The 13913-nt window shown below is 39.9% G+C and overlaps 1 protein-coding gene across 4 annotated transcripts in view; it reads right to left on the bottom strand.

Moving 5' to 3' along the window:
• Nucleotides 1–5838: 5838 nt before the first annotated feature.
• CRIM1 (cysteine rich transmembrane BMP regulator 1) overlaps nt 5839–13913 on the bottom strand; it is a 178338-nt gene continuing 170263 nt past the window's right edge. For 3 of the 4 annotated variants that reach the window (XM_089529750.1, XM_089529752.1, XM_089529754.1), the window contains 4 exons: nt 13656–13850; nt 12176–12298; nt 10027–10214; nt 5839–8573 (listed from right to left, as the gene is read on the bottom strand). In XM_089529750.1, coding sequence (XP_089385876.1) covers nt 8397–8573; nt 10027–10214; nt 12176–12298; nt 13656–13850 — 683 coding nt within the window. In that variant the 3' untranslated portion in view covers nt 5839–8396. The remainder of the gene's footprint in view (nt 8574–10026; nt 10215–12175; nt 12299–13655; nt 13851–13913) is intronic. The other variant, XM_089529751.1, reaches the window with a different exon arrangement.

Raw genomic sequence — 13913 nt, forward strand, 5'->3', positions numbered from 1 at the left:
TTCCTAACCGCCCTTCTCCCTAGGACGCGCGGAGCGCATACTAAATGGCAGCACCCGTCCACATGGGTGCTGCCATATTTACGTCTTAGATGCATAGCGTCCAGACGTGGCGCAGCGGAAGTGACGCCGCGAGTGCGCACCTTGCAGCGCCACTTCCAGGGGCCAAAAAGGAGCACCATTTTGGCGCTCCTTTTTAGCTGCACTGGGAAGCCTCGCGGTCTGGCCGCTGGGGCTTCTCGGCATAGCTAATGGAGCCGGCACCAGACCGCCCGCTTTTGGGCGGTCTGTAACGTGCTAAAGTTACCTTCTTGAGAGGAAAATCAAGGGATTTTTTTCTACAGACTTTCTCAAAATAGTGGCAGAAAGTGAAGGTGCATCTCCCTCTTGTTGCTATTTTGAGAGTGGATGCAGAAGAAAATAGAGGACTCTGGGTTAGTTAGGTATTTGGGGTTTTGAGGTCTTGTGGGATGAGGTGAGTGTATTTTTGCATGGATTTGGGGGGGGGGGTGTTCTGCATGCCTTTAAGGGGGAAAATGCCTCAAAATCATGTTGGAAATGTTCTGGGATGGAGGTGAGGCTAGGGGACTAGTGAGAAGATTCAGGAGCCACAATGTTTGGGCCCAACGGTCAAATGCAACCTAGGGGCTGCCCTTTGCCCACGGCTGTATTTAAACTGCAGAGACTAATTGACTTTATCCCATTTGTGCAGGTACTATGGCTTAAATTGTTTTAACTGGTTTTGCCTTATTTTAAATGATAAATGATTTAATGTTTTTTTTAAAAAATATATTATTTTAACTTGATTTTATTGTATACAGCCCTAAGACCATCCCATATATTTTTATTTGTATCTTTATAAATATATATATATATATTTTAAAAGTACAGTTGGCCCTTCTTATACACGGATTTTTTATACACGGATTTAAGCATACACGGTTTGAAAATGTTCCAAAAGAGTATAAATTTACCTTGATGTTCCATTTTTTATTAGGGACACCATTTTGCTATGTCATTATATTTAATGGGACTTGAACATACACGGATTTTGTTATACACGGGGGATCTTGGAACCAAACCCCAGCGTATAACAAGGGTCCACTGTAAATATCTCATGGTGAGTGTGGGATACCATAATGAATGGAATAGATTCAATAGTCCTCAAATCTCTTCACCAGTGGTTTCCCAGAAAGCTGGAAAATTACTTCTTATCCAGCAAACTATTGGAAAACAAGGAGCCCACAGAATAGGAATCTCGTGGGCAGAAAACAGCTGACAAGCAAATATTCACAAATGAAACCACTAACCCAGCTTCAGAGTCTGAGTAACTAACATGATTATTTAAAAACATGAGGAAACAAGAACTGGACGGTTTATACTTTGTAGTCACCTCAAGGAAAAGATGGGCATGAAATTTCTGTGGAGGAATCCTTCATGTAGTGAGACAGAATGTCTCCAAATTAGTGTGGCAAAATAGACCACAGTGGATGTTTAGAAGATCTCCTGAGCAAGCTTAAGAGATGGAAGGATGGACACTACACATGGTATGATCGCCAAAGCTTTGCCAGCATGCTGTTTTCCCTGTTCCTCCTGAGTTTGGTGAGAATTTTTGACAAGAAGATAGGAAATATGCATAGACCAATGCCATCTGAAGAATTCTTGCACTTATCCTGACATGCTGGGCTGCAAACATTGGGACAACTGTGGCAGGAATTTGACACAAAATTTACAAGGAATGATTGATGACTTTCATAGACTACATCACACTAGGCTCATCAGGTGTCACAATCCCTAAGACCTTAGTCTTGCAAAAGCAAACCTACCAGGTTGAGGGCAATAATTATTACATAACTCATTGAATGATAGATTTGGAAGAGACCACAAGGGCCATCCAGTCCAACCCCCTGCCATGCAGGAACTCATGGTCTTGGTCTATGCATGTTTCCTATCTTCTTGCAAAAAACCATTCAATTGTGCAATGGTGCTACTTCTGACCCAGCCTCTGTCTCCCACATGCCCACTTCTATATGCCCTAATCTCTACCTAGTGTGTCTTTCAGTATGTATTTATCTTTATTTTAGTTATTTTTAGTGCAGTTGTGTGATCATGTCAATCCAGTATGTAATAAATCAATAAAAGAAACAAGAGAAGAAAAATAGCCTGTTTGGGAACAGCAAGGGGAAGTGGGGAGAGAGGAGCATAATCATGCCCACTCTGCCATGTGACTTTCTTCATATTGGAACTGCTTTGAGAGGAATGTATCAGACACTCAATAGTGAAAAAGCAGCATTTGGGGGGGGGGCATTGCTGGGTTTTGCCCATCAATGAAAAGGAGCACTACAGCATCAAATGGACTGCAGACCAACTACTGGACAGACACAGCATCATGTGATAAAGTATGGCCACAGTTGCTGCTGCATTGCTGTAATTCTACTTTTCAAGCTTGTTGTGATAAAATCCCATGTCGCATAAGTCTAAATATGAGACAGAAACTATCATCCCCCTTAAGGACAGTAACATGCACCACTATCTTCAGGAGAGTATGTACATCTGCCTGAAGAGCGGTAGGCAGTCCTACAGTCCACAGGAGGCTGGTAAGAGGAAGTCAAACCTTAAGGCGTATCTGTATTGGAATAATAATGTTTAAACAGAAATATTCCTGTTTCTTTAGCCTTTGGCTTCTATGTGTTAAATTTCAAAATTGGGAAAGGTCTCAGTACTGCTTAAGAACTCGTATGGTGTCCATATGCTATGTATATGTTAATGCATTTAGACTGTGCGCATGATATTGCAATTTAAATGTATAAATTTAGTTTTGCTTGTTATGTCACAACTATTATATATTTATATCACCTGTCAATTACCTCCCCCAAATTAACTTTTAGGGCAGGACCTTAGCCCCCCCCCCCCTACAGGCCGTATAGCACCAGTGGGTGCAGTTTGTCACCTCTGACTTAGGTAGGGTTGCCATAAGTCAGGACCTCCAAACCGGGACAAATGTAGGACAACAATTTCAAATGTAGGACACTTATAAAAATGGAGGTCACAAAAAATTGTGTTTTTTTTTTTTTTTAAAAAATATATAGGGTTAGATAGAAGGGAGGTTAAATAAGGGGGTTTGAGAAAGGGGGGCTATAGAAGGAGGGCTAGATGGGGTACCTAGAAGGGGTTAGGGTTAGATAAAGAGGAGTAAGATAGAGAGGGGTTAGAGGGGGGCTTAGAAGAGACTTAAATAAGGGAATTAGATAGAGGGGGTTAGAGAGGGCTTAGATAGAGGGGGGTTAGATGGGCTTAAATTCTAAAGCACCACAGTTGTTCTCTCTGCAGGGCTCTCAGACTACATACACACTGCAGAAATAACCCAGTCTGACAGTACTTTAACTGCCCTGGCTCAATGCTATGGAATTCTGGGAAATGTAGTTCGTTGTGGCTCCATAGCAGAGCTCTGCTTGTTCAGTGCCAGGAGCTGATCTGCCTGTCTAGTTTGGCTATCTGTGAATTTCACAAACTGCTCGGATTCCCAGTGATTGGGCGGTATATAAATACATCCTATTATTATTATTATTATTAAATAAGGTGGTTACAGCAGTGGTTCCCAAACTGTGTCCTTTAAGAGATTTTGGACTTCAACTCCCAGAAGCCTCAGACATGTTACTCAATAGTCTGAGATTCGGGGAGCTGAAGTCCAAAATTACTTAAAGAGCACAGTTTGGGGATCACTGGGTTAGAGAGAGGGGGGAGTAGATAGAGAGGGGTTGGAGGGGGGTTTAGATGGAGAGAAGGTGGTAGATAGAAGGGGGTTAGAGAGGGCTTAGTTAAAGTGGGGTAACAGGGGGAGAGGGAGTCAGAGAGAGGGTTAGGAAGGAGAGGGTTGTGTGTTTGGGGGGCCTTCGGGAGGGGGCTTCCAATGTCCGACGGGGCGATCTTGGGGGGAGCCTGGGGCCCAGGAGGGGCCTGGAAGGTGCCTTCTTGCCTCTCCCAGGTGCCAGCCCCCTCCTTCTCTTCTGAGCCTTGCCGAGGCTCTTCCTCCTCTTCCTCTCCGACGGCTGGGTCCCTGAGATGCCCCTCCCCTTTAGTGAGACAGCTCTCCCGGCGCTACAGAGTCCCTTCCTTGCAAGAGCAGGAGGAGGAGGAGGAGGAGGGCTGGGGGGCAGGGGTTCCAGGAAAGGGCCCTTTCCTTCCCCAGGCCGGGCTGCCCCAGAGGCCAGGGCCCTTTCCTCCCCTCTCCCAGCGGCCTGCCTGGACGGGTGGGGGCCACTGCTGCTGCTGACCTGCCTGGCCCTGCTCCTCCTCGCGCCTTGTTGCCCTGCCTGACTAAGCCTGCTCCTTGGGAGGGCTGGCCAATAGGGGCAAGGCACAGCAGCAGAGCCCTCCCCTGCCAGCTCCAGCCCTGGCTGTTGCGCTCATCACAATATAGGGATGCAGCAGGGCCAGGAGCCGGGCAGCCACCCGAGGGTGTGACGGGACCGGGAATGCCCCCTAGAAAGCGGGGGAGTCACGCCTCCCACCGGGTTATGGCAACCCTAGACTTAGGTGATGTTGAGGGGGAGTGAAGAGGATGGAAAAAAGGTTATATTCAGGTAGCATTTTGGCTACTTGTCTTTTTTACTTCAGACTAATTAAAAATCAGGAAACAGAGTTGGAACAAATAATTGGTTTTTGCAGTGAAGGGTTCAGAGCTGTAGGGTCCCTCAGGCATCTGTATTGTAACTGAGCTTTGTTTGTTTGTTTGTGGGGGACTTGTTCATAAACAGTCTGTAGTTAGCCTGAGTAGTAGGTGGCCATGTTTGTTGAGAATACAGAATTATTTGGGGTACTGGGAACAAAATTATATTTCCAAAGAAAGAAAATGACAGTAAAATATAAAATGTAATTCAGTGCGAGTGTAAAGTTATGCAGTCTTGGGACTGTGGGAGACAACTTGATGACATTGTCAATCCATTATGTGGTGTAACTGCTGTAAAAAAGGCAAATTATAGGTTGGACAGAATTAGCAGAGGAATAAAAAATAAAATTCTTAGTATCATGCTGCCCTAATGCAAATCCATAGTTTAGCCACATCTGAATGCCGTGTACAGCTCTGGTTACCAGTACCAAAGGATATTTCAGAGCCAGAAAAGTTGCAGAAAGGGGGAACCACAATACTCAGGAGATAGGAGGAACTACACCATATGGAAAAGTTATAATGTCTGTGGTTGTTTATGTGAGTATCAAGTATTGTTATAAAGAACTGTATAGGATGTCTATGGATTATGACAGAATGACTGCCCCCCACATCATGTATCAGCCCACCGCTCTGTCCTCACTGTATTTTATTGTGTTTTTAATAGATGTTTTAATTGTAATTTGTTTAATCCTGTTTTAAGGGGGGGAATTTGGGACATAAATTTGTAAATGTGGATTTTAACATGTTGTAGCCGCTTTGATTGTTTTGTCACAGAAAAGCGGGATAAAAATAACAGTTTTATTATTATTTATTTATTATGTACAGTTTATGAATGCTGAAATAGTTGCTGAAAATTTATTGGTAGTTTTCTGAAAATATCAGTTGACTTCAATGAAGCCATGTGATGAGCATTCCACCAAGCCAGCACTACTGAGTATAAAAGGGCTTTATGAACTGGAGGGAAAGTGTGTGTGTGTGTAAGGAATGGAAACAATTCATAATGGAAGAGGGACGACCCGGCTGCTACCCTGAAGAGGAGGAGCACACTCTACTGTGGATTTCTTGGTGAAGGTACCTTTCCCTACTTCACATTTGTTTGCCAAAATTTGTTTGGGAAGATAAAATACTAACATTTCAAGCAACATTTTACAGATGATTTTTTAACAACTATAAAAAGTTGATCAAGTTAATTTTTATTGTGCTGCCAAGAGCCAAATTACAAGAAACCATTTTACATTTTAAAAAGTAAACAAGCAATCTGCTGAATTGCAGTGCACTCCAAGTGCCATGTATGCATCTATTTTATTTTTTCCAGAAAATTATATCTGCATTTCTCTTACAAGAGCACAACAGGAACCAAAGTAAAAGAGTGTAATGAATACAGCACATAGGATAAATATCTTCAAAATAATAATAAAATAATAATAATAAAATAATAACAACATTTTACATCATGTCCTATATCCTGCTAATATTTTTCAGAATATGGCCTTGTTTGTAAAATAAAAGCAAGCATTTACAATTTCTGGATAAAGACTGCTTACTCTTATGAAAGGAATGAATGATCTATCTTGACAGAATCTGGGCAATAACTGGATATTAATATTTGTTTCAGTGTTTTTATACTGAGCATAAAATGCTGGGGGAATACATTTTCTTTTTTGTTTTTAGGAAACTGAATTCATAACAGAAAAAAAATATTGAGCCTTTATGATACACCTATCTTTCTCTCTGATGCAAACAGTTAGAACATTTGTTAATCTTCGGATTAATAAATTAGGTCATATAATAAATTAGGTTTTTCAGTTTTAAAGTTCAGTAACCTCTGACCAAGTATTTACAACAATACTTGAGAGTTCCTTTACAAAAAATACATTTTCTTTTCACATTAAGCATACTGGGTATCTGTGTCTTATGACAAGCATTTGTAAAAGAAAGAGGCAACACACAAATGGGCAGTTAGTATAAAAGTGCTAAAACCTGTTTGGAAAATTAATGTTGTAGGATACAATTAAAAGTAATGAGTCAGGTTGCAACAAACCTCCAGCTAGTTGTGGACCATATTCCAGTAGTTGTTTCAAACAACTGTTTTCAAATATATCCAAGTGTGGATGCTATTATTCTGCCAAACTGATTAGTGCTGCCTGTGTATGTTATCAGTGTACCTAGCCAATACATTTAATGGCCTTTTTAAGGCCATGTAGGAAAAGAAAAAGAAAACAAAACCAAACCCTGAAATGTAGCAAGTAGCAAGAGTAATGCTTACTGCTAAAATTGTGCACATATGGTACTTGTATGCAACCACAAGGTCACATGTGCGCGCACACACTCATACACACACACTTACATATCCACACTTCCAAATCAAATAAAACTAGGTAGAATGAGATACTCTCATCTTGTCTTTGCTAAACACAAATGATGAAGCAATAATATGGAATGCCTGTGTTTCTGTTCTGGGAAAATCTCAGTTCAAAATACATTCAACAGGGAAAAATACAAAATTATAATGATATATACTGTATATATAAATACCACATATATACTGTATATATACATATATACACATAGTGTGTGTATATGTGTATATGTATATATACACATAAACACACACACACAGAGACATATACACACAGAGACATACAAATGCTTTGTTTTAAGCACAACTATATTTACATAAATACTTCTATAAAGCTAAAATTTTAAAGAAGCATGATCTCCTTTCTTTCTGAGCTTCCAAAAAGGTGCTTGAGTAATATACAATTAAAATTAAGCAGCTTCCTAGCATGGAAGTTGCTTCTAGTCTGCATAATCAGTTAACAGGAAAAACAAACCCTTTTAACATGATTTTTTTTAAAAAAAAATCTGAGCAAGATCTTCATCCAACAAAATCTTTTTCTCCAATAACAACATGGAGCCTAAACCACCTGAAATTTATAAACAATGATAAAAAGAAAACACACACACACTCACTCAGATGTCATTTCACTTTTCTTTCCTTTCCCTCTCCAATACTGTTTTCAAAAGATCCAGTGCTCATATCAGGAATTATACAGGCAATAGCCATTTGCTAACTGCCAGCTGGACAATCAGCATCAAAAGGAAAAACAAAAAGCAGCACAAGGTATAATTGTACACATCTGCAATAAATTTGCCCTATGTATTTCTGCTTTGATGTTTTCCTTGCTATGTTATTACCTATTTCGGTTTTTGATCAGGTAGAAAAACACAGTTGCACTTATACCACATTTGTACCTTCTAGGAGTATATTTTTGTAGCATAGCCAGAAAACCCCAGACTCTCTTATTTAACTTCACTTATACGTCACTGCAACAAATGCAATTTTGGAGTGTCAGGAAAAAGCTATATTCTTAAAATTCTTTGACTCCAAGTTAAGCTCATCAGCTTTTCTTCTTTGAGGCTTTCTGTTATAACCACTCAAGCTCAACTCCAGTTTCCCCTTCCCAAACAATCTCTATTTACTATGTTACAAGCACAAAATCTGAAATTTTAGAACTTTGGTTCCAAGAAAAAACTTGGTCAGTCATCGCAAGGTGAAGTGGGAATGCCTGTTCTGCAGGAGTCAGAGCTCATCCCAATAAGTTCTTAGAGCTGTACATGAAGTCACAAATCCAATACAATCCACTAAGCAAGTGCACAATTCTAGTTTTTTTTTAAATAGCAGAGTCAGTCTTTGTTTCTTCTTAATTCTTGGGTAGGGTGCAATTTTTCACACTGTCTGATAGAAATTATCTGCTTGTAAGTTGTTCTGTTTCTGCATGCTGTAGAATCCACTGTATCTTGAGTCTGGGTCAGCAATTCTGAGCATTCTTTGAGAACTGTCCACTTGAACCATAGTACCCTTCTTGCAGTCCACATATACCAGCTGGTTGTTTAGGCAGGAAGGCTGTTGGGAAACAGAAAATCACAATATAGCAAGCTTGCATATACATATTGTTCCTAACGCAACAAAGCAGGGACATATGCTGTATCATGCACATCACACATGTTTTGGAATCAATTCAGCTACTCTCTTCCAGATGAGCAACAATATCATTTGGACTAGTAAAACAGTGGGAAGAACAGATATTATGTCCCTAATTTCATAGTCAATAGAGCTATCCAATTCATAATGAGGCTTATGGAATCTAAACTACATATACTCACTATGGTATAAGCTGTCACAGACTAGACCATGCCAGGTGCCAGAGCTGACTCAGGGGCTGTACAGACTGCCCCTTTTACAGCCAGATTTGGGCTGCAGCAACTGCACACTGCGGCCCTGATGTGGCCTTTGCAGGATGCAAAAAAGAGTTGCAAAAAGCAGCTCCTTTTTGTGCCCTGCAGCGGTTGCAACAGCCACGGTGCCATAGCTTTACAGTGCTCTTTCAGCACTGCATTGTGCCGGAATGCTATGACGACATGTACCATGTGGTGTGGCATGCGGCATCACTCTGCCCTGGGCTTTTATGGCTAGTATGCACAGCCCTTCAATCTACAACATGAACTCAGTCAATTGTGCATAACTCCCCAGAGGAAGTTAGTTTTGGCTCATCTTGCTCAGTTTAGTTTTTAGTTATTTCAATACACATCCTATGAAAGTGAGCATGACATCTCTCACCTCAATTTTTCTACACCATTTAAAAAACCCATACAAGCTCTTGTTGCAGCCTGTGGTAAAGAATTACAGAAGTTAATAGTGAACAGTTTGAAACAGTATTTTTCTTTGACTTTACTGAACCCATAACATCAATTAGGTCTTTGGTTGTGTATGTGATTTGCATTAACCAGGACTTCTGGTTAAAAGAATAAGGCAGTTCGACAAATGAAAGACATCTGTTTGAGACTATGGATAGTGGCTTCTGGTCAGAATAGACAATGCTGGGCTTGAATCTATAATCTGTTTGACATTGTATGTGGCAGCTTCCTGTCAAATTTACTTCACATTCAAATATTGTGAGTGAAAGCTCAGTTATACTGCATTTTTAGCAATTGATTATAATGATTCTAACTGGAAGTTAGCAGCCTTTATCCAACTGACATAACGCTTACATTATTTCTGGTCACATGAACAGTTCTATATTTTCTAGCCAGAAATTCTTGCACAAATGTTTCTTGCTACTCTACAGCCTCTGGATTCAGAGGCTGGGCAGTAAAATATATTCAGAAAGAGCAGGCTTCCATAATTTGATATATGAATCCCATACTTTCAGAATTTACTGCCACCACTCTTCAAATGTATGTTGGCATTTGTCAGATAGTTCATGAAATTGCTACCTCCTTATACAAAAGCAGCAGCCAGCAGCAGAAAAAAAGGTAGTCTAATTACATAAATATGTAACAGTGGTTTACCCTTTTACCTTTGTTGGAGCTCTGTAGCAGGATACTGGTATCCATTGCTTTTTCTGATTGACAAGTAGAAGTGCTATTATGAGAACTAGTGCTGTCATGATGGGCACCGTCACCCAAGCAAGAGAACTAAGAGAAGCTTCTGTACTAGGTTGTGATCCTCTGGTTTCTCTGTAATCCCCCTGAAGGTGACCCAAATCTGAAAAGCATAAATAAACATATCAGTAGCAAGCAACTATATAGTATCCCTATCAAGAAGAAAAATAGCTTTATTCCAATATTTTTAAATATCCCAAGCAATTAATATTACCTTGATATTCAGCTGTAGCTTGCTACTACATTACAAGCCATCTTGTAGGAAATGTGTGTATTCAAATAAGCTTTACTTAAATGAGGGGGTGAGTAGGCTTATTACCATACATACATACCATAAATTGAGAAATTTATGCCCACAATTTGACCCCAAAAAGGTTGATGTATACATGGGTCAATGTGGGGATAGCTGGGCTGGAGAGAAGTAGAAAGGGTGAGCTCTTTCCCCTCAAACCTCTCCTCTGATCCTGTGCTGAGGGAAGGAGAAAGGGTGGGCTCTTTCCCCCTCAAACTTTTCCTCTGACTCTGGGCTGGAGAGAAGGAGAAACCTCTCCTTCAACCCAAGTAGTCTCCCTAACATTTATGCTCGATTTATGCACGGGTCATGTTAGAATCCATAATTTTGGCCCCCAAACCTGACTTCAACCTCAATTCAACGTATACTTGAGTATATACAGCAGATTTAGTTTATTGTTTCTAACACCAAAAACCTACCAATCAAACATGAAAGAAACACTTAGAATTAAAGAACATGGTATCTCTGAGCATATTCTGAAGATAAGGATTAGTTTTCTGTACCAGACCTAAACTGACCTAGCCCTTTTGAACAAAAGTCCAATCCAGTCTTTCTGCAGCTTAATTTAGGCATAAAAGGTCATTTTGCTGTTGCTTTGAACATTATAGCCTCTAGTCAATCTTCTGCACATCACACAGAGATCTACTAGTATATCCTGATCTACCTTTTGCCTGTGTGATTTATGAATACTTTGAATACTTAAATATGGCACATACAAAGCTTTTCTATGTTCATTGCATCCCGATTATTTATTTTTTTCATCCACTTCTAAGATTTTTTCTTTGCTTTTGTCTATACAGTTCAAACTTAAATATCATTTCACCTCTCCTTGTCATCTTATCCAGGCTACTAGAGTGGTGTTCCAGCTCTAATATTCTCCTTGTGAAGATTTTTTGCCCTATTCCAATGATGATCTCACTGAATGTCACCATTTTGGGCACAAACATCTTCACCCTCTTTCCCTTTGGGACTATGCTGCCACTACTATGTTCACAAGATCAATTTCTAATATTACCAGTGTATAAGATTTATTATATTACTTTGGGTTTTAGTTTTGAATTCAATCATAGCAGCCACAGATTCTAAAAACAAATTTTCTTTACTAATACAATTTCAACTCTCTCACTTTTTCAAAGCCAACTGCTCATTTGTCCCTCTTACACTCATTCACTTAACATCATTTCAAAATGTTCTCTCTCTCTCTCTCTCTCTCTCTCTCTCTCATTCAGTCAATAATCCTTCACTTGCCAATGCACATTCTGTGTCAAACATATAAAATCATTTTACACATTTACTCCTGGAACTTTGTTGCTGTTCTTGTTGTGTGCCTTCAAGTCGTTTCCAATTTATGGTGATCCTAAGATGGATAATGGGATTTTCTTGGCAGAAGGGGTTTGCCACTGCCATCCTTTGAGGCTGAGTGAGCATGACTTGTACAAAGTTATCCAGTGGATTTAATGGCTGAGAGTATTTGAACCCTGTTCTCCAGTCATACTCCAATGCTCAAACCTCTGCTGGCTCCTATACTACATACTACAATAACCTCTACAAAGATACAAACTCATGTAATATTACAGCTTATGTATCCTTAACATAGATGATTGCTTGGCCTTATGTTGTGATCTTTTCAGAGTCATGTGAAAATCTATTTATTCCCCATGCTTTTAAAAGTTTTGCTGTTTTAAACAATCATTTTATAATTAAAAGAAAATGAACTTAACCTAAGCAATCATTGATTCATAACAGTGGTATATAAGTGAAGTACAGTTTACCTCTATGGATATGAACAATATCATTTTCACTGGGCGTAGGCCAAACTGGTGCTTCCAGTTCATTATCTTCTCTATGATTTGTCTTCTCAATTGGAATGTTGGTAGGTTCAGGTACATACATTTCTATAAAACACAAATTCAAATAAACACTACTCCTAACAAGTCAAAGCCATAAAGCACTTATTCATATTTTTGTTTTGTATATATTTTTTCATACTATTAGGTATATGGAGAGCTAAAGAACTGTGATGTAGTGTGTGTCAGATTTTTTTTGTATATTTGTTGTCTGGACTAACATAATTGGAGCCGATATTTAAAAAAGGACTCAGGAAACATTGTAAGATGTATTCTGCTGTATATGAACAGATGATGACGATCAAGGCATCTACATTGGATATTAAGAATAGATAAACAATAAGATGATAGCAAAGTAGTGGTATGAGTCACTCTTTGTGTCATTGCAATGATACACAAAGTTCAGAAAATGACAAGAGCATCTGTGCTACAGTGCTATTGATAGGTAATTCTTTTTCTGCATTTCAAAGAACACACAGTGAAACAGCACTGAGTAACATCAATTGCTTCTTGGGTGACTAGATTTTGACAAGATAATGGTGCCTAGAATTATGGAGCTATAGGAAGTTGCAACACACAGCCTTACTGATCTCACGCAGGTCCACTGACTGCCAACCTTCCAACTGCACTGAATTGGGGACTGGAGATAAAGGACTTCCCCAAGCCTGCCTGCACTGTAGAAAGAGGTGCCCTTCTGCACTGATGGAGGGTGGTGATTCAATGACCTAAAGAGCTGGAGTTTCCAGCTCCGTGTTGCAAAAAGCACTATGAGGAAAAGTGAACTTTACATAGTGTTAAACAACAAATTAAGGTACTTCTAAGTAAAGCAATTTGTATGACTGAATATATTATTCTGAGAGAAAAGAAAAAAATAGTTCATGCTCCAACTCAAAATATATGATATTATGAACTAAATTAAAACCTTTCACTTTTTTAGCTTAACAGATATTTGTTCTGTCACTCACTTTCCTCAACAGTTAGTGGCTGAAATGTAAGACAGTTAATGGAAAGTCCAAAGAGACAGTCTGGTTACCCTGTAGATGCTGCAGAATATTTTCCTATATGAGACAAGTACAAAAAGTCCTAGTAAACTCTAAATATACAGTGAGCCCATGCCATACGCAGGCTCCTTATAGGTGGCTTTCAACATACACTGAAGCTGCCTGGGAAATGGGTGCGCGCCCTGTGTGCGCATTGCTGCGAGGCAAGCACGAGCCCTATTATATCCAATGGGACTCGCAAATGGTGCATGCAGCTGCAGGGCGAGCATGAGCCCCATTGGTATAATGGAACTCAAGCTTACGCGCTTTTTGCTTTACTTGCGCGGGGGTGTCTGGAATGGATCCTCCGCGTAAAGCAAAGGCCCACTGTACTTATGAAGAAAGACTGTATGACTATAACTTACCTGGGCACATGGGACAGCAACTTCCCTCCACGTTAATAGGTTCTACACAAGGAAGCGGAGGACAACTAACTGTGGAGCAAAGGGTCTGACCCTGCAGACAATAGCAATGTGTGCAGCTGTCAATATCCCAGCGTTCTTCATCAGCATATGTTTTTCCATTGAAGTGACACACTGCCTTCTTTGATGCTATATCTTCTGTTGAAATAATATTGCCATTACTTGTATGTTAAAAAGCCATTTTGAATAATTGGGGGGGAA

The sequence above is a fragment of the Sceloporus occidentalis genome, unplaced genomic scaffold (genome assembly GCF_023333645.1).
Source record: "Sceloporus occidentalis isolate IW3139 unplaced genomic scaffold, rSceOcc1.0.p SCAF_6, whole genome shotgun sequence".
NCBI classification, from domain to species: Eukaryota; Metazoa; Chordata; class Lepidosauria; order Squamata; family Phrynosomatidae; genus Sceloporus; species Sceloporus occidentalis.